At 56.1% G+C, this 20,945-nt stretch overlaps 1 protein-coding gene across 5 annotated transcripts in view; it reads right to left on the bottom strand.

The window, feature by feature from the left end:
* Positions 1-225: 225 nt before the first annotated feature.
* Positions 226-20,945, bottom strand: part of ZFYVE28 (zinc finger FYVE-type containing 28) — a 114,481-nt gene continuing 93,761 nt past the window's right edge. For 4 of the 5 annotated variants that reach the window (XM_082464333.1, XM_082464334.1, XM_082464337.1 and 1 more), the window contains 5 exons: positions 6,794-6,927; positions 5,151-5,267; positions 3,974-4,078; positions 1,667-1,770; positions 1,221-1,493 (listed from right to left, as the gene is read on the bottom strand). In XM_082464333.1, the coding sequence (XP_082320459.1) occupies positions 1,362-1,493; positions 1,667-1,770; positions 3,974-4,078; positions 5,151-5,267; positions 6,794-6,927 (592 nt within the window). In that variant the 3' untranslated portion in view covers positions 1,221-1,361. Of the gene's footprint in view, positions 1,494-1,666; positions 1,771-3,973; positions 4,079-5,150; positions 5,268-6,793; positions 6,928-20,945 lie in introns of all 5 variants that reach the window. The other variant, XM_082464339.1, reaches the window with a different exon arrangement.

Below are 20,945 nucleotides of genomic sequence, written 5' to 3'. Positions count from 1 at the left end.
GGCAGGGTGGGCGGGCAGTGGGGAGGCTGGAGCCATCGCAGGCAGCAGGAGCTCGGTGGGGGGCGGCCACCCCTCTCCTGGGGGCTGGTGGGAAGTCAAGTCCTGCCCTTCGACTGTCCCAGGAGTCCAGAAGCCCCCAGCTTCCTAGAGGACAATGAACTTTAGCAAGAACCCCGTCACCTGCCAGACCGAGAAAAAGGAGTCCATCCATGTTCACATGAGGAATAAGAGTGTCTTCAATCCTTAAATAGATTTATGGAAATGGTTTTGAATTACAGCATTTAGAAAATAAAAATAATCTCCATACATAATATACACTCCATTATATGCTTTTCTTCTCCCACAGAAGCTGTTTTTGTGCGTATGTATTCCAGTGTCAAATAGTAATTGGATTTTATCCTATAAAAGAAGCAGTAGGTGTGTCATCTCTCTAAAAATAAAACTGCAATCGTCATTGCAATGTGAAGCCTGAGATTTAAGCCTGAGGACGTATCCGTCCTGGGGCCCGGGGCCACTCTGGGGTCTGAGGAGGTGGGCCAGGGTCCCAGGGGTGCAGAGGGAAGGGGGAAGTGGCAGCCAAGCAGGCAACATAGGGGGTCCTCAGCCCCCTGGAGAGCCCTGGCCTCGGAAGCTGGGAAACCTCTGCCCGCCGCCTGACCCTGCCATCGGCTGGCAGACCTGGGTGGGCAGACGGCAGCAGGGGCGTGCCTGCTTGCCCAGAGGACCACCAGGCCTGCTTCTGCACGTCCCCTCTCCGACAAGAAACGAGACTCATGCTGTTGAGACAAGGTCCTGAGGGGAGCAGGGCGTGGGCAGCTGTGGGCTCAGGGCCCTGGAGAGAGAAAGGACAGCCTAGTGTTTCTGGTTTGGCCAGCATGTGGGGAAGCCCTGCGGTGCCCCAGGCCCCCCCCCCCGCCGCCCCTCAAAGGTGTCCACCATCTCCCCAGACTCAGCCCCAGGGGCTGAGGCTGCCCTGAGCTCAGACACCATCCCCACTTTCCCCTTCCAGGGCGGACCTTCTGCTACGGTTCAGCCTCAAGGCAGCATCTCAGCAGGGCAGGGGGGCAGGCGGACGGGCAGGAGGAAAGCCCACCCCGCCCAGGCAGCCGCCTGGCACCCCCAGGTCCCCCCACTGGCTGAAGCTGCCCTCCTGTTGGCCCCTGCGGCTGGCCCGAGGTCCCCACGGGTGCGGAGGCCAGGGCGAGTGGGGCGGAGGCCTTGGACGTGCTGGAAGTCAGGGAGGCCCGCAGCCCCGTTAGCGGTGGTGGCGGCAGCTGGATGAAAGGCGGTGAAGACCCTCCCGTGGCCGGAGGCCTCCTCCCTGGAGTCCTTTGGGGCCCTCGCGGGCTTGGGGCACCGGGTCAGATGCCCGCCTTGTCGCTGTAGAAGGGCGTGACGTGGAACATGTAGCAGTGCGTGCACACGCGCACGGGCTTCACCTGCCCGTAGCGGGGCAGCGGCGCCGAGTGCGAAGAGCAGCGAGAGCAGAAGATCTGGAAGGCGAGCAGCGGGCGGCGGGGCCGGTGAGCTGGGCGGGGCCCCCAGCAGCGCCTGCGCCCCACCCCTTCCCGACTTCCGGACCTCGGCGCCATGTCTGCGACGGCCCCTGGGATGCGCGCAGCGACAGCCCGAGGGGCCGCGGGACGACCTCGGCCACCTCACCTACCTTCCCACAGCTCCGGCAGTGGTGCTTCCTGCGGATGACGGTGAAGGGGGCTTTGCACGCGGTGCAGAAGCCGCAGGCCTCGTCTGGGACCCACTCGGGCGGGTCTGTGACAACGACAGGGGGGGACACGTCAGCCAGAGGGACCCATGCGGTGGCGGCAGTGGGGACCGGTGGCTGGGGTGGGGGTCGGAGGCTGGCGGGTGTGCAGGAGCCTCCGGCGGGGCAGCCTGCCCCCCACTCTCCCCTCCGGTCCTCCCTGAGGCTCGGTACCGGCTGCGGTTTCAGGAAACTGACGGCGTCCCATGGACGGGTCAATCTTTGCAGCTGTCGGCCGTGCTCATCGATCGGACCCCAGCTGCGGCCTGCACCTCGCCCCAGGACTCGGGGCACGGGCAGGGAGCGTCCACCCGGACAACCCTCTCCCAAGCCTCTCCCGGCCGGCACCCAGCCTGGCAGGGCCCTTGGGCAAAAATGGGGGCTGAGAAATGAAGAAATCAGCCCCCCCTGTGGACCCCTCCGTCAATCAGCCCCGCCCACCCCAGCTCCAGGGCTGTTCTCAGGCTCTTGAGGAGCGGGTGCGGAGGGCGTCTCACAGAGACCGAGGCTGGCCCTGGCCCCTTCCGACACCTGTGCAGCCCGGCAGCTGCCTGTGGGCCTGTCCCATGTCACTTCTCCAGGCGATCACTGGGGGAAGCCTCTGGGCATTTGCTCTGGAATTTGGGTGGGAGGGTGTGTGTCGGCACTGGGAGAAGCCATCTTGCATGGGGGGACATGCCTTTCCTCCCACCCCAGACACAAGATGCCCACTGCGTACCAACCCCGAGCCCAGTACCGCCGCCCAGAGGGGGAGCGAACACCTGGACGGCTCCCTGGGGCCACAGCGTGGGCTCAGGGGTCTCCCGTCCACTCTCACACAACCCCCAAGGGAACTCATCAAGGCCGCCCACCCACCAGAGACCGGGGTCTCCTCGCCTCCCTCTCGCCCCCTCTCCTCACCAACCTGCACCTGAAGACCTGCCCCTCCCCCGCCTGCCGCACAGAACCGCCCCTCCCCCACCCCCTCCCCCCCAGCTCTCCCGCTTCTGCTCTAGACCCCATCAGCTCACCCCCGACTGCAGGGAGATGGCTTCTCATGCTTGCCACCCGCCCCCGCCCCCGTGGGAAATCCTTGGCCGGCCCCAGTGACGCCCTGGACGGCGCCCGGCAGCTCCGGGGCCACGCCGGGCCACGAGGCCAGCTCCAACACACAAGTCGAGACCCCCGCCTGAGGAGGATGGTGAGGGTCCTGAGGACTTGCTGGGTCCAGGCCCTGCCCCGCGAGCCACTCCCAGGAGGGGGCTGGACTGGCGGCCCACGGGGGGACGTGGCCCTGGCTGTGGGCTGGGCCCCTCCAGACCTCGCAGTTCACCACCTGCACGCTCCTCGAGCAGGGCGCTCCGAGTTCCCGGCAGGAGCTTTATTTATGGCCCGCGTGCAATTTTCACAGGAGGGCAGAGAAGACCAGGGCTCAGGGCGTTTAGGAAGCAGGGAAGCTTGTGCGGCCGCCCCCAGGGGATCCCGGCCAAGGCAGCCCCACTGCACACCCGGGTCACCAGGCAGTGCGAGGGAGGCCCTGAGCCGGGACCAGCAGGGGCCAGCGCCGCCGGCCAGGCACACCGGGGCTAGCCTCCTCCTTCTCAGCTCCGGTCGCATTCGACGCTCGCTCAGGCCTGTCTGCCGCTGCCCATCTGAGCACCTCTCCAGGCCTCCGGCCCCTTCCAAAGGCCTTGAGCGGCCCCCTCCCCCCAGGTGTGTTGGCAGTGCCCCCAGCCCACCTTGGACGCTCCTTCCCTGACTGCAGCCGGCCGACCTCCAGGCTAATGGGGGAGCGGGCTCTCCCGGCTCCCAGGCAGCTACGGGAGGCCTTTCCTGCGGGGCAGGTGAACACTGGGGGGTCGGCAGTGTGCCTGTGGCCTGGGACCAGTCACTTCCAGCTGCGGCCAACGGCCTGGACCCCAGCATCTCCTTGCTCCTCACACCCCCCCCCCCGCCCCCCAGGCTGAGATGTTCAATAATGGGCCTGAGGTTAGGTGGCGGCGGCTCAGAGGACCTGTGCCCACCCTGGGAGCCCAGGAGGGAAGCTGGAGTAAGAGGCTGCACGCCCTGGGAAGCGGCACGTCTAGGCCTCTGGGGAGGGGCCCCCGCTGGAGGAGCGCTGCCCGCCCCGAGCCTGCAGTCCAGGGCAGAGCAGTGGACACATCCAGACAGGGCTCCCGCTCTCCGCTCGGCGCGCAGTGCGTTGGCCCCGGCTCCCGGCCCCTCACGCACCTTCCAAGTCTCCATCTCGGGTCTTGGCTGCGAGTTCGGAGGATGACAGGGTCTCCTGGCACAGAGCGCAGTCCTCCAAAGCCGCGCTCCGCAGGGTCTGCGTGACTAGAAGAGAGAGGGTGGCCGCTGGGGTCAGTGGGCCACCGCCTGTCCCTGGGAGGTGCCGCCAGCAGGGAGTAGCCCCCGAGCAACCCACAGTCCCGCATGCAGAGTGGGTCACCGCAGCCCTCACCCACCGTCCCCGCAGGCTGGGTGCTGACCCCGCAGGGGGCCTTTCCGTCCGAGTGCCCTCAGGTGTGCAGCTGGTCCTGCCTGTGGGCCCCTAGCCCCGGGGCCCACCCTCCTTGCTTGCAGAGCAAGAAGGCAGCCCCGCCCAGAATTCCCTGGCAGATGGGGGCAGGGTTGTCCAGTGGTGTAGACCCTGGGGGGCACAGCTGGGTCGGCACACAGTACAGACTTCTCCTCCCTGTGGGCGAGGACGTGCCCTCCAGGGCTGGGCCAGCTGCCCCGTGTGTCCAGACGTTCCTGAGCAGAAGCCCCTATGATGGAGGTTGCTCGCCCAGAATGGGAGCCTCAGCCCAGCAGAGGGTGGGCGAGCAGGGGTCGGGCCCCTTCCCCACGCTGGGACCCTGCCACCTCCTTCCAGGGAGCAAGGGGCCAAGCTCCCTGTGCCTTAGCATTCCCTGCCTGACACCTGCTCCCTCACCAAGTAACTCTGTTCTGTGTGCGTGTGTGTGTGCACACGTGTGTGAGTATGTGAGGCAGCTCACAGACGGCCGCTCCCCCGAGCAGGGGACCCATGTCCCCTCCTTGGCTCTCGGCTGGCCTCTGGCTGCTCTGACAGACCGGAGTTTGGTAGAAGTGACAGTGTACCACTTCCGGGTCCCGTCTCCAGGCTCGTCGGCCGTCGGAAGCGGGGTGGCCTGGCTGGGGCGTGGGCGGAGGGAGGGGAGCAGGAGCTGCACGCAAGGGCGTGTGCACGTGGGGCTGTGACCCCCATGCGTCCCCAAGCCCACCTCTCGGGGTGCCCGGGGCCTGTGGTGTGTGCCCCCCTGCCCACAAAAGCCAGGCGGCGGTGCTGGGCCAGGCCTGGGGGTGCAGATTTCCGCAGGTCCCCCACTTCCGGGGACATGACGGGCAGCCTAGGCCTCAGAGCCTGTCCCGAGCTGGCACTCACCCTTCTTTAGCTTTTCCTTGTCGTCCGTTTCCGGCTTGGTGGCCATGACCTGGAAGAGGGTCTTGAGAATACTTCTGAGGTCGCTGGCGTAGTTGGTCTGCAGCTGGTCGGCCACGCCTAGGGGAGGATGCCCGAGGAGGGGGGGGTTAGGTGCTGGCAGCTGGTGAACCCAGCCAGGGCTCATGGTCAGAGACCAACATGTCCTCGGATGAGTGGGCACAAGAAGAGGCCGCCCCGCCCCCGTGACAGCTCCTTTGGCAGAAGCAAAAGCTCAGGAGTCAAGGGAAGGTGGCGGAGGGGGGCAAACTACCCAGCAGCCCTCCCCCGGGGGTCAGTTATTCGCCTTCGTGCTTTTATCCTGGCCCCTCACTGAGGGACGACCCCAGAGCCCCCAACTGTGCCCACCCGCATGGCAGCACCTTCCCACCACAGCCACCTCGACTGCGGGGATGCAGTGAGGTTCCACGTGGCTGGGGGCCGAGGGGGGACCCTGCCCAGACGGGGGGCCCAGCACTGGCTCCTCGGCACCCCCCGCCAGCCGGCCCCCGCTCCCTGGCAGGACAAGGCTTCTCCACCCTCACCTGCAGAGGTTTCCTCTGTCCCCCAGTCAGGTGGACTCGGCCCTTCTCAGCGAAGAGCGCTGCTAGCTCTCCAGGGGCACGAGGGGCTGCCGTTAACAGCAAAGCCAGGGAGTGGCCGTGCACATCCCAGCAGCACGTGGGCGCCCCGGGACCCACCGCTGTGCTGATACCGTGGCCGGCGCGTCCTTGCGTGCCAGCGGCCGTGCTGAGCACCAGCTGGCATGATGTTCCCCAGACCTCTGAACAAACCCGTGTAGGATTGCGGCAGATGTCTGAACTGGAGCTCAGAGTCACCCCGAGGTCCTCGCGCTCCCACCCGGCCTGGCTGGTGGCTGTGAGGAGGGACCCCGGGGGATCGTGACCCCGACTCTGCAGCGTCCGCCAGCCCACAGGCTGCCCCGCGGCTGCCCCTGCAGCCGGGGGCCCGGGAGCGCCGCGGAAGCTCCAGGCCAGGGGAGCTGGGCTGCGGGACGGACACTGTCTGCACGCGGCCGCCCCGGGGAGGTGTCGGGAAGGCAGGCAGGAGGCCAGGAGGGCGGACTTCACCGCACACTTGTCATACTTTTAAAGCATGAGAACGCGGCAGCTATTTAGAACACACAAAACTAGGGAAAGCGCTGCTAAGAAGACCCCGTTTGTGCTCACTCCCCTCACTGAACTCCCCAGGGAGACAAAAGTCATCGTCCCCGCCTGCCACCCCAAGAGAGGAAAGGAGGCAACATCAGTCGGGGCAGGACGCACGATGAACTCTGACCTACGAATTGAACAGAGTCTCCCGGTGTGGGCGGCGAGGGGCCACTGGGACCAGAATGGGGTCCCCCACCCTCCACGGGAGGGCCTGGCGAAGCACGACGCCCGCCTCTTTACCGGGCCGGGCTCATGGCGGGGCTCGCGGGCAAAGGACAAAGTGACGCGGTGAGGAAGGCCCCAGGCAGGGCCGGCACCCCACAACCCAGCATCAGTGGGGAACCTCCCACACCCGGGCCAGCCGCTCCCCTAAAGCATGGCCCCCCGCCCCGTGTGTCCCCAGGCCACGCCCCACCCCAGGCCCAGAAGTGGCACCTGAAATGCAGACAAACAGGCGGTGGATCAGGTCGTGGCTGCCGTGGAACCGGGACCGAATCTTCTCTCTGATGGCCACGGGGCCTGCGTCCGGCCCCATCTCGTCTGAGGAGCAGGATCCCGCCGTGGAGCCGCTGTGCAGAGAAGGAAACACAGGAGCGTGGGTGGAGGAGGCGACGGAAGGCGAAAGCTCTGCCCGGAGGCCCCCTTGTTGCGGGAGCGCACTGGGGCTAACGCCACGTGCTGAGTCCCTCCCGTGAGAAAGTCACCACCCCTACTCACACCCTCTGCAGTGGGCTGATGGGCCCCCAAAAGATGTGTCCACACCCTAACCCCTGGACCTGCCAGCAGGACCTGTTTGGAAGCAAAGTCTTTGCAGCTGCAATCAAGGTAAGGATCTTGAGACGAGACATCATGGATTATCTGGTGGCCCTAATCTAAGGACAGATGTCTTTGTGGGAGACGGAAGAGGAGACACAGACACACGGGGGAGGGGAGGAGGTGAAGTGACCACGATACAGAGATCAGGGTGATGTGGCCACAAGCCTGGGGGTGCCCGGAGCCACCAGAAGCTGGAAGAGGCAGGAAGGACCCTCCCCCAGAGCCTCCAGAGCGGGGGCAGCCCTGTCAGATTTCAGATTTCTGGCCTCCCACCTGTGAGAGAAGAGATTTCTGCTATTTAGAGCCAGCCCCCAGGTCGTGGTGCTCTTTTACTAAGACCCGTCCTTCGTCCCCACCACGCACTTCCATTCCCACGGCCCAGGGCTCCTGCTGCAGGTGTTGCTAGCTCTGCTGTTCAGGGGTCACCCTGCGCCCTAAGTAGTGGCCGCAGTTGAGCCTAGACTGTTAGGGCGTCCACTGACCGTCCTGTAATTAAATCATTTATCTCCCATCTTCTATTTCTGCCGTTTTGTCCCACTTTCTGGGAAATTTCCTCCTTTTTTTTTTTTTTCTCCGATTTTCCCCTTGACATTTTTGCTACCAGGTTTTTAATTTCCTGCTCTCTCTGTTGTTTCATGGATGTGAAATATTTTATCTATCTAGAAACATTAATTATAATTTTTTTTTCATTTTTTTTTTTGGCTGCGCTGCGAGGCATGCAGGGTCTTAGTTCCCCGACCAGGGATCGAACCCGTGCCCCCTGCAGTGAAAGCGTGGAGTCTTAACCACTGGACCACCAGGGAAGTCCCTCATTATAATTTTGTAAAAGTTGCCTTCGGTGGCCTGCACTATCTCTGTTTCTGCTTTTCTGTGGGGGAGTTGGGTTTTTTCATGCCAGAGGCCTGCCTCAAATGCACGGAGACCCCTGTCAGAGAGAGGCCCTGGCGTGGCCTCCCGGCATGGGTGGAAGAGCGGGCGCCTTCACATCACTGGTGGGAGTGTAAATTGGTGGATGACTTTGGGGAGACGCTCTGGCACCATCTCAGTGAAGCTGGCACACTCCTCAGCCCAGGGGCCGTGGTCGGCACACACCCAAGACCCTGCCCTGTGCAACTGCAGATGTGGCAGAATCTTCAGGGCGGTTCTGGAAGTTCCAGTAAAATCCACCAGTGACGGAGGAGGAGAATCCACTGTCATCTTGTCACGCCGTGGCCCGCCTGATCGTGGCGGGTGAGCCGCCCTGGCCCCTTGTGGACGTGGACGACCCTCGCCGACACGGCAGAGAGACACGCACAGCCGCCCGATGTCTCGCTTAGGGGAACGTCCCTTGGTGTCAAACCATCAGGAAGCTCGGAGATGTGACGCGCCGAGAATTCAGTGCAGGCGGCGCTGGGGCTGGAAGGGGCCCCAGACTGGCTTCACGGGCTCCCCCTGCTCAGCCAAGTGGGGATGCACGAGTGCGCGTCTGACTGGCATACTCTAGCGAGGTCAACATTGGTTTATAAGTAATATTTCTTTTTTTAAAAAATTTATTTTATTTATTTATTTTTGGCTGCATTGGGTCTTCGTTGCTGCATGTGGGCCCCTCACCGCGGCGGCCTCTCCTGTTGCAGAGCACGAGCTCCAGGCGCACGGGCCCCAGCAGCTGTGGCACGCGGGCTCAGCAGTTGCGGCTCGTGGGTCCCAAAGCGCAGGCTCAGCAGCCGTGGCGCACGGGCCCAGCTGCTCCGCGCCATGTGGGATCCTCCCAGACCAGGGCTTGAACCCGTGTCCCCTGCATTGGCAGGCGGATTCCCAACCACTGCGCCACCAGGGAAGTGCCCTTATAAGTAATATTTCACCAGAACGTGGAGGAGTGATGGGAGGCTGAGGGCGAGGCTGGGCGCACTGCTCCACTGGGACCCTCGTGATGATCTACAGCTCTGCCCTCCCAGACCACCTGCCAGGTTTCCAGAGACGAAGCCCCTGACTTTCTGCCTGGGGCGTGTGGACTTGGCGGCCCCTGCCCTGGGAGCTGAGTAAGGAAAGGGGATGGAACATCAGTGTCCAGGGTGTCAACTTCCATCAACAACCCCAGTCTCAGTTCACAGCCTCACCCAAAGATTGGAAAGCGGGAGCCCAAGCAAATACTTATACACAACGTTCGCAGCAGCATTATTCACAAGAGCCCAAAGGGGAAACAACCCAAGTGCCCATCAACAGATGATAGATAAACAAAATGTGGTCCCGCCATACAATGGAATATTATCCAGCCTTAAAAAGGAAGAAAATTCTGACACCAGCTACCATATGGATGAACCTGTAGGACATTATGCCCAGTGACGGCAGCCGGTCACAAAAGGACAAACACTGTGTGACTCCACTTACGTGAGGTCCCTGGAGGAGTCACATTCACAGAGACAGAAAGCAGATGGTGGGTGCCGGGTGCTGGGGAAGGGGGCTTTAATGGGGACAGAGTTTCAGTTTGGGATGATGAAAAGTTCTGTAAATAGAGAGTGGTGATAGTTATACCACATTGTGAATGTGTACAATGCCACTGAATTGTACACTTGAATATGGTTAAAATAGTAAATTTTATGTTATGTGTATTTTGCCAAAATTAAAAAGTAGGGAAAAAAAAAGATTTAGGACAGGGGAGAGCAGAAGAAAGGGAACTGAAAAGTCTAAGTAGCGAAGAGAGCTGATGGATTTGGCATCAATACAACAGGTTAAGAGTGAATACATGCTAAAAACCATTAAATTATACACTTTTATAGTACATATTTTTAATAATTAAAAAATTGAAGTATAGTTGATTTACAATGTTGTGTTAGTTTCAGGTGTACAGCAAAAATTATACACTTTTAAAGGGTGAACTGAATGGTATATATACTATATATCAATAAAGCAGTTACTGTTAAAGACCCAATTATATTAAGATATAGTAGCAATAAACAAACTGAAAATGAAATTAAGAAACAACCCTATTTGCAATAGCATCAAAAAGATTTAAATATTTGGAATAAACTTAACAAAAAAGTGCAAGAGTTACACACGGAAAACTACAAAACGTCACTGAAATAAATTAGACCTAAATAAATGGAAAGACATCCTATGTTCATGGTTGAGGACTTAATATCGTTAAGATGGCAATACTCCCCAAATTGGTCAATAAGTTCAATGCAATCTGTATCAAAATATCAGCCGCCTTTTCTTTTTCCATGCAGAAGTTGACAAGCTGATCCTAAAATTCATATGGAAATGCAAGGGCTCAGAACAGCCAAAACAATCTTGAAAAAGAAACAAACAAGTTGGAGGACTCCCACTCATGACGTGGACTTTAGTATGAAACGCCAGTAAATAAGACTGAGGCACTGGCATAGGACACATGACGATGGAAGAGAATTGCGAGTCCAGAAATAAACCCACACATTTGTGGGCAACTGATTTTCAAAAGGGGTGCCAAGATCATCCAATGAGGAAAGAAGGGTCTTTTCAAAAGATGGTGCTGAGATAGAGAAAGACCGTCTCTCCAATAAGTGCTGCTGGGAAAACTGGAAGCTGCATGTAAAGGGATGAAATTAGAACGTTTTTTCATACCACATATAAAAATAAATTCAAAATGAATTAAAGACCTAAATGGAAGACTGGAAACTATAAAACTCGTAGAAGAAGACACCGGCAGAACACTTTCTGACATAAACCATAGCAATATTTTTTTTGGATCTGTCTCCCAAGGCAAAGGAAACAAAAGCAAAAATAAACAAATGGGACCTAATTAAACTTAAAAGCTTTTGCAACAGCAAAGGAAACCATTGACCAAATGAAAAGATAACCTACTGAATGGGAGAAAATATTTGAAAAAGATATGACCAACAAGGGGTTAATATCCAAAATATATAAACAGCTCATACAACTCAATTAAAAAAAAAAACAGATTAAAAGATGGGCAGAAGACCTGAATAGACATTTTTCCAAAGAATACATACAGATGAAAAGCACATGAAAAGATGCTCAACTTTGCTAATCATCAGAGAAATGCAAATCGAAACCACGAGATATCACCTCCCACCCATCAAATGACCATCATCAAAAAGACCAAAAATAACAAGTGTTGCTGAGGATGTCGACAAAAGGGAACCCTCCCACACTGTTGGTGGGAATGTAAATTGGTGGAGCCACTTTGGAAAACAGTATGGAAGGTCCCTCAAAAAACTAAGAATAGAACTACCATATGATCCAGCAATTCCACTCCTAGGTATATATCTAAAGAAAACGAAAACAGAAAAGATACATGCACCCCAATGTCCACAGCAGCATTATTCACAATAGCCAAGACATGGAAGCAACCTAAATGTCAATCAACAGATGAATGGATAAAGAAGATGTGGTATATACATACAATGGAATATTACTTAGCCATAAAAAAGAATGAAAATTTGTCAATTCCAACAACATGGATGGACGTGGACGGTATTATGCTAAGTGAAATTAGTCAGACAGAGAAAGACAAATACTATATGTTATGACTTACATGTAGAAATCTAAAAAATAAAACAAACAAATGAATATAACAAAACAGAAGGAGACTCACGGATATAGAGAACACACCAGTGGTCACCACTGGGGAGAGGGAAGGAGGGAGGGGCATGATAGGGGTAGGGGATTAAGAGGTACAAACTATTAAGTATAAAATAAATAAGCTACAAGGACATATTGTAACAGCACAGCGAATACAGCCAGTATTTTAGAATAACTTTAAATGGAGTATAATCTATAAAAATATTGAATTTCTATGTCGTACAACCTGAAACTAATACAATATTGTAAATCAATTATACTTCAATAAATTTTTTTTTTCTGGGAGAACTGCATTTCCACACACAAAAGAATGAAGTTAGACCTTACCTTATACCATATACAAAAATTGACTTAAATAGATCAAAGTCCTGTATCTATTCTAAAATTCTTAAACTTAGAAAGAATTTTAAATTCTTTAAAAGAATTCTTAAAAGTTCTTAGAAAAGAACAGGAATCTTTGTGGTCTTGGATTAGGCAACAGTTTCTTAGGTGTGAAACCAAAAACAGAGCAACCAAAACCAAATATCTTATTCAGTAGTTCCTCAGGCAGTATGACACAGCAACTCCACTCTGAGGTATCTACCCAAGAGAACTGAAACACATATTCACACAAAAATTAAAATTAAAAACTTCTGTGCTTCAAAAGATACCTTCAAGAAAGTGAAAAACCCCACAGAATGCGAGAAAATTTTTCCAAATCATGTATCTGTCAAGGGTATAGTATCTGGAATACAGAAAACTCTTGCAACTCAACAATAAAAAAATAAATAACCCAACAAAAGAATGGACAAAGGATTTGAAAAGACATTTTTCCAAAGAAGATATACAAATGGCCAGTAAACACAGGAAAAGATGCCATCATTAGTCATTTAGGAAATGCAAATTAAAATGATAATGTGCTATTTTATATCCATTACGATAACTATAAGAGTTTAAAAAGAAAACAGAACATAACAAGTGTGGGTGAAGATATGGAGAAATTGGAACCCCTGTACATTCCTGGTGAGAATCTGAAATGCTACCAAACTCTGGAAAACAGTTCAGCAGCTCCTCGTGCCATATGACCCAGCAATTCCACTTTAAAGTATCTACCCAAGAGAACTGAAACATAGATTCACACAAAAATTTGTACGTGAATGTTCATACATACTAGCCGAACAATGGAAGCAACCCAAATGTCAGTCAACTGATAAACGGATAAACAAAATGTGGTCTAGCCACACAATGGGATTAATTTTTGGCCATAGAAAGTATTGATAGGTGCTACAGCGTGGATGAACCTCGAAAACATTAGGCTATGTGACAGAAACCAGTTACAAAGGTCACTTATTGTATGATTCCATTTCTTTGAAAAGTCTAGAAAAGTCTAGGCAAACCCAAGAGACAGAAAGTAGATTAATGGTTGCCAGTGGCTGAAGGGAGGGGAGAATGTTTGGGGTTTCTGTATGGGGTGATGAAAATGTTGAGATTAGATACTGGTGGCAGTTGCACAACTCTGTGAATATGTTAAAAACCACTGAATTGTACACTTTAAAAAGAATAAAAGGATGTTTTCCTTGTAATCATCTAGCGAACTCATATTCAAGAAAGAGCTCAAGCTAAATGCCCGTCAATAGTGGGTTGATTCAGTAAATTAGCTCACAGTCATACAGTTTCCACGAAGGACAGTTAATGACGCTGGAAATGCTAAAATATTAAATAAAAAGGTAGCATTTTAAAAATTAGAGCTATCATATGTACATAAGTGAGATTTGGGGAAATACAGTCAAGGCAAAGCATTAACATTACATTTATTTGAATAGTAGGACTATGGATTATTTTCTGAGCATCTTCTAAGATTGAGTATTACTTCTATGACCAGAAGAATAACTGTTAGGCTGAGGAGAGGCAGCGCCTACAACAGGAGCCACTGCAGCCCTCCTGAGGCACAGAGTTTGTTTCTTAGTGGAGGGAAGGCATGCTCTGGGGCTCAGCTCCGCAGCCCCTGCCCCTCAGATACAGCCCTGGAAGCGGGGAAGCCTTTCTGGACAAGGTGCTGCGGCTGGCAGGCAGCTCACCTGAGAGAAACCAGGGGAAGGGCCCTGACTGTCAGCTGAGCGTTGAGAGCTACGAAGCCTGAGGCTCATGTTGTGCCTTAAAAGAGCAATGAACCCTCCCAGCAGACTGAGACCGAGGCTGGCCCACAGGTGGTGGGTGGGTCAGATCGCAGCCATGGTCTCAACCCCAAGCCCTCAAGCCCTCTCCTGCTGCTCTGCAGAGTAGGGCGTGTGTGTGTGTGTGTGTGTGTGTGTGTGTGTGTGTGTGTGTGTGTGTGTGTGTGTGTGTGTGTGTGTCTGCGTGTGTGTGTTGGGGGCGGGTGTGGATGGCAAGAGAGCCAGAAGCTCCATAAAGAGCCTGGTCCTAGGCAGAAGAACCAACAAGGTGCTGTCCACGGGCAACCCAGCTGGGCTTGGAAGGGCCACTGGGAACAAAAGAACAGAACACTGGGGGTGGGGCCTGGGATGTCACCTGGGGCCTGAGCTTGGGGCCCGGCCGGGTCAACCCAGTCCTAGGGGCCACATAGATGGGCATTGTTTGGGCACCGGGGGCCCCAGGAACACTGCCCAGGGCCACCCTTTTGGAAGGGCGCTGGTCCTCCATGGGCAGCTGCTACGCAGCAGGCTGGGGACATGGAAGAGGGGCCCAAGGATGAATCAGACCCTGTGTGTGGCCCCCAAGAGCCCAGTCCAGCGGGGGAGCCACACGCTTTAACAAGACAGAGCTGAGAGGCCGGCTGGCGCCCAGTGGTCCAGGTCTATGCTGAGGGCAGGAACAGTGGGGGTGAGACATGGCCGGAACTTGAGACGCAGAGGGAAAGTGAGCGAGAGAGGCTAGGGTGAAGGCGTGAGGGGCGCCCATCTGCCACGGGCTTCCTCTGTCTCACCAAGCAGTCTGAGCTCCTGTCACCAGCCGTATCTAACCAGGCACTCAACTTCAAATCCGCATGGTCACCTGGATGTCAGAAAGTCCTGCACCTTCTGTGACCGACGGCCGACTGGATTCTGTTTCCTGCCGCTCTCTTTTATTGAAGGCAGCACATATGCCCCGTAACAACTCCACTTAGGTTTGACTTACTAGGAAGTGTCAATTTTCTAGTAGCAAAAGACAATGCAATTCTAAAGTTACATTAATACCAAAGGTTTTGTCCAGCCTGTGTCTTTGGCCACAGTCCATGTCAGGGCCCAGCATAGTGGCAAACTTTCCAAAGGGCACCCTCGAAAGGCACACATGGAGAAGCATCTGATTCCATGGTCAGAGTAGAAAAAATGGCCTTTTGACAGGAAAAGGACTTTGTCATTTTGAAGTTCTAGGGGTCTGTGAAATAAGAGATAACACAATTTGGAAAAACTAATAGCATTACAAGTTGTTTCTGGCTATGACATCACATGGATGAATCTGTGAGCCTTTGAAACCCTTTGTAAAAGCCTAAGTAAGAGAAAAACAAGGAGGAACAAGAGGGACTGATGGAACCCAGAAGCAAGGTTTATGCTTGGATGTGGGGAAATGGAAAGTTTGGACATCTGCACAACCACATACCAATTCTAATGAGCCAGCTTGGGCCCTGTTAGCTCCTCCTTACAAAATCCATCCACCCATCCATCCATCCATCCATCCATCCATTCATCCTAGTATGGTGAGGATTTAGCAGGGAGGTATGTGTGTGCTGATATGGGTTGAATTGTGTTTCCCCAAATTCATATGTTGAAGTGCTAACCCCCAGTACCTCAGAAAGTGGCTTTATTGGGATATAGAGTCACTGCAGATGTAATTAGTTAAGATGAGGTCATTAGGGTGGGTCCTAATCCAATATGACTGGTGTCCTTCTAAAAATGAGAAATTTGGACACAGGTGCACACAGAGGGAGAATGACATGTAAAGAAAAGGCAGAGATCAGAGCTTAGCATCTACAAGCCAAGGGGCCCCAAGGATTGCCGGCATCCATCAGAAGTGAGAGGGCAGAGGCCTGAACAGATCTTCCCTCATGGCCTCAAAAGGAACCACCCTGCTGACACCCTGATCCAGGACTTCTGGCCTCCAGAACTGAGACTATCAATTTTTATGGTTTACCCCCAGTTTGTAGTACTTTGTTACAGCAACCCTACCAACGAATACAAACGTGATGGCACAAATCTGACAGGCCCAGGCTGCCCAGGGGGGTGTCAGCACAAATATCTCTGGGGCAGCAAATACGCTAATTTATTGTGAACAGACCAGATCTTCCTGCTTCCTCTACTCTCCAGCCATTTGCAAGTCTTTTTTCTAGTGGTTTTAATGAATGACTCTGCGTGGGGAAGGAAGACCACTCTTACTCCAGTGCAACGTCCCCGTGGGGTGAGCACGGGCCGGGAGGGAGTGGGAGGAAGGATAAACCCCTCTCCCCAGTGAGACCACAGCACACGGCTCAGGTCCACAGAGGGAACAAGAGAACAAGAAGAAATGACTGGCACCAGGAGGGCTGGTGCCGACCCAGGAAACAACCCAAAGGGGCTGTTTCAGTCTCTTCTCACCAAGGGACGGCCAACAGAAACACCGACAGCTCTAGATGGGAACGCAGCCCGGCCGATGCCTTTCTGGTGAGACTCTGAGCGGAGAACCCATCTTACCACACCGGACACCTGACCCACCGACACTGAGATCATGAACGGGTGCTGTTAGACGCCGCTAAGTGTGTGGTGATTTGTTACGCAGCACAGCTGACTAATACAACGGGGCAGATGTTGTAACTGAGTGACCAAGTGGAGGCCGGCACCCTGAGTCAGGACTGAAAGCAAAATGAAACCACTTTGGTGCAGAGAAGACTGACCTGGCGGGTACGTCCAGTAACAGCTCCTGACTTGGGAGGCTCGGGGCATCCCCGGGGCTCACCTGAGTCCGTGCAGGTCGCCACACCAGGGCCCAGGTCCTGTGGAGCAGCAGGAGGAAGTGTGGCCGCCACCCAGCACCTGTGCCTGACACTCTTGGTCAGCTTGAGAAGAGCCTGTGCAAGTGGACCATAAGCGATGGGTCCCCCATGGAAGGGGCAGCCACGTACACTGCCCAGTGACAGACGCCCTCTCAGGGCACTGCAGGGTGGTGCTGGGGGACAGGGGCTGGCCTCAGAGCCTCCCCCGCTGCTGACCAAGGGCAGGCACAGGCCTCCAGTGGCCACCACGCAAGCTAAACACAGAGGGGCGCTCACACCTACAGGGAGACGCCCGGTCTCCACACGCGTCACATCTGCCGGGGCCTGTCCCCACCCCCGCCGAGGCAGGAGGCTGATGAGGGCTGCTGGGGGTCCGGGCAGCCTGGGGACTCTGGGGGTGCGGGCGTGTTCACCTCTGAGCAGGGCTTGAGGGTGGGGAAGGCCCAGGCAGCCTGGGGCTCCACTGCTGACCACAGACCTGGACTGAATGCCAGGGGGGGCTGTTCAGAGGCCAGGCCCCAGGGCTGCTACAGAGCCCCTCCTGGTGCGGTGTGCACACGGGGCGGCCCCTGGCGGGGAGCCCAGCACCCCGGACCCACCGGGCACAACTCCCCTGACCCTGTCAGGGGCTGCCACAGGAGCTGCAGCTCCTACCAAGACCCCGCAGGCCCCGGACAGAAAATCTTCTCAAACAAAATTCAGACCATATCCCTCCTCTGCAGACACGTCTCACTCCCTGCTTCCCAGGTTACTTGGAGTAAAAGCCAGAAAGCCTTCCTGAGGCTCGAGGGGCCCGGCGTGCTCTGGCCCTCTCTCTGTCAACCTCCTCTCCCACTCTCTGCTTGTAGGCGCCTCCCAGCCGTGCTCCTTGCTGTCACAGACACGACAAGCGCACTACGGCCACAGGGCGTTGCATGGACATCGCTAGGCCCAGAATGCATTTGTCTGGACGCCCCCAGAGGCCCCCATTCTTTTGATATCCGTTCCAACATCCTCTAACAGAGACGCTTTCCTTGGCCACCAACAGAACCTCCACTTCCTTCCCCCACCCTGCGTTACTGCTCCTGGGGCGCTTGTCTCCCCGACGCAGCACACGTGTGCCGACTAGCGGTCTCACTCCGGAGAACGCGGGGCCGGCCGCGCAGCGACTTCTGTCTGCTCTGTTCACTGCTCTGCGCCCAGCATCAAAGACATCCCACCCCCCACCCCGCGAGCCTCCCAATCTGTATCCACTGAACACACGGCACAAATTCATTAGACACAGAGGAAAACTAGGTGCGGGCTGTCTGTGGGAATAAAGGCTTTCTCCTGTGGTCGAGTGCCAGACGGATTCGGGAACAAATCAACCCGCAGGGCCTCCTGAAACCTCACAGTTTTGGAGGTTTCTGTCTCTGCGTCCTCCTCCTCCTCCCCTGCTGCATCCAGAAAATGTGTCTGACGGAATGACTCCTCGCGAGGGCCCCCCCCCACAAAAGATATGTCCACATCAAATCCCCAGACCTGTGACCGTGACCTTATTTGGAAAAAAGGTCTTTGCAGATGTCAGGAAATTAAGGATCTTGAAACGAGAATATCCTGAATTACCTGGGTGGCCCTAAACCCAATGACAAGCGTCCTGACAAGGGAAAGGGGAGAAGACAGAATCAGGGAGACAGCTACGCGAGCATGACGAAGAGACTGGGGTGAGGCAGCCACGAGCCCAGGAACACCCGGCGCCGCCAGGAGCCGGAAGAGGTGACGAAGGACCATCCCCGAGAGCTTCCAGCGGGGCTACCGCCCAGCCCGCAGCCTGACTTCCGGCCTCCAGGACTGGGAGACTGTACATCTCTGCTGTTGAAGCCGTCCAGTCTATAGTGCTCCGTATGGGACCGCAGGACACCAGTCCAGAGGGGAGGCTGTGGTCCAGTCCCGAGTCCATCTCTCACCCGCCGGGCGACCCAGGGGGTGACGTGGCCCAGACCCTGCTGCTCAGGCCCAGAACGGGCAGTAAAATAATCGCGGGTGGGTGCAGTGAGGACAAGGACGACCGCGTCTGAAGGGCGGGCCCATCGCGGACGCCTCGGCGCCCGAGCACTGGTGGGGGAGTGTGAGGCCACAGCAAGGGGGCCCGAGTGACGGAAGTGTCCAAAGCAGCGGGCACACCGACCACGTAATTCACAGACGGGGCACCTTCAGGGGTCTCTGGCAGTGAGACGGCCCTTCCCCGCCCGGGTCTCCCCTCAGCCAGTGGGCCCCGAACTGGCAGGGGGGTGGGGGCCGCCCAGAACCGTGATGACAGCCTCCCAGAAGATCACAGCTGCATCTTCCCCGAAGTTCCGAGCAGAGGCCACGGGGCTCACGAGGACAACCCCGAGGGCTCACCATCCCTAAGAGCGGCCCAGTACGTACTGTGCCCAGATAAGGCCTGACTTTCATCTCATTTGAGGACCGGCTGCAACCTCGAGTTCACATATTCCAGCCCCGCCTACCTGTGACCAGACCTGGTTCTGCGGTGGTTTTCAAACCCATTTCTAGAACACGTTGCGCTAGAGCTCATATTTTCAGAAGATATAATTTATTTGTATATTATCTGTGCATTCCTTTAAAAATGAAACTCGTCATGTTTTAAAAGTGAAAAGGTTTTTTCTGACGGGGGGTGCCCACTCTGTGTGGCTTGCGTGATCTTAGTTCCCCGACCAGGGATCGAACCTGCGCCCCCTGCCATGGAAGTGCGGAGTCTTAACCACTGGACCGCCAGGGAAGTCCCGGAAAGGACTTTAAATGAAATCCCAGGTGTGTTACATGCTAAAGAGAAACGGTCGTTATGGGAAAACACTGTAGCTTGTCAGGCTGGACCATCCACTTACCGAGCAGGGCTGTGCCCTCAGACATCTCCTCCCCGCGGGCCAGCGCGGCCTCCTGGGCGCCATCTGTCCTGGGGAGGGGAGGGCAGCCAGGGGCCTGCACCACTGGGGTCCCCCACCAGCCCCCTGGGAGGCCCAGGGAAGGAGCCTGGTCCTCACTGGTCAGTCCCTGTGGCCACGGGGTGGGGGCCAGGACAGAGACATGCACAGAGAGAGAGAGTGGGCAGGCCCCTAAGGGTGGAGGCCTGCACAGCCGTCGGGGCACGTGTGGGTGTGGGGACGAGCGTGACACGAGAGCACACACGCTCAGGCTCCCGTGACCACGGCAACAGCAGCGGTCTCCGCGGGCCGCCCTCGTGCACACCGGGGTCTCACTCACACGCCGTCCCTCGAGGAGTGGTTTCGGGCCTCACCATTCTCTTCCAACGCATGGGAATAATTACACCCACATGGCAAGGACTAGGGACAGTGCGCTGAAGGCGGACGTGCCCGGCCTAGGACAAATGCTCCGGAAGCTGCAGTACTTTCCCACTGGACTCCCACAAGACTGGAGATTAAGGAAATAGAGCAGTGAGTCCACAGCCAAAACAACAACACAGCGTTTTAACAAGGCACCGTCACACACAGATCCGCACTGTGGGATCCCGTGGCGCTCGGGGTGCAGCCCACCCCCCTGCCTCCCCTCCCTGGGGCCCTCACGGCTGCTGTTCCCATTCCACGAGGTCAGCAGGACCTCTGAGGGCCCCCGGGGAGATCACTGAAGGACAGCAAAGACTGCAGCTTGGTTCCAAATACTAAATGTAAACAAGACACCGAAAACTAGCTCATTTCCCGTTTCCTCTAGTTAAGCAGCACGACCACTGATGTCCCGTGAGATGAGCCGGTAGGAGGGAACAAGCATCCTTTGTGTTCTCCAGACTGTCTCCTGCCCACCTCCGTCCGAGCCCACAGGCTCCTGCCCTGCCCAGGCCCATCAGGGCTCCCATCTGGGGAGACAGAAGCAAGTATCGTGTCATCAGAATCCCACCAGCGCCTATGCCAGCTGGGGACAGTCACCAGGCAGCAGGGAGGGCTTCCTGGGGGCGGAAGCACGGCCTGGCAAGAGGCGTGACTCTACCGTCTGTAAGTCCATGAAGACCCCAGCCGCCCCGCACACGGGGCCCATAGTGCCCGAGGACTCCGCCTCCCCAGCCTTGGGCAGCCCCACCCGGCGCCTGCCACCTATAAGTTCCGACCTGGTTCTGCTGCCTGCGACCCCTGCGGAACCGGAACCCTCAGGGCTCCCCGCCTCCCCACCTTCCCGCCACCTTCCCGGCGCGGTGCTTGTCCACTGCACACACACCCCGAAGCCCTGCCTGTACCCGGGTGGGGCATTTCTCGCAGATTCTGGCCTCAGGGCCCACTCCCCACAGAGCTGCTGACCACA

The sequence above is a fragment of the Balaenoptera physalus genome (genome assembly GCF_965194825.1).
Source record: "Balaenoptera physalus genome assembly, chromosome: 5".
NCBI classification, from domain to species: Eukaryota; Metazoa; Chordata; class Mammalia; order Artiodactyla; family Balaenopteridae; genus Balaenoptera; species Balaenoptera physalus.
Note: the sequence above shows the minus strand (reverse complement) of the source record. Positions and strands in the feature narration are given on the sequence as shown.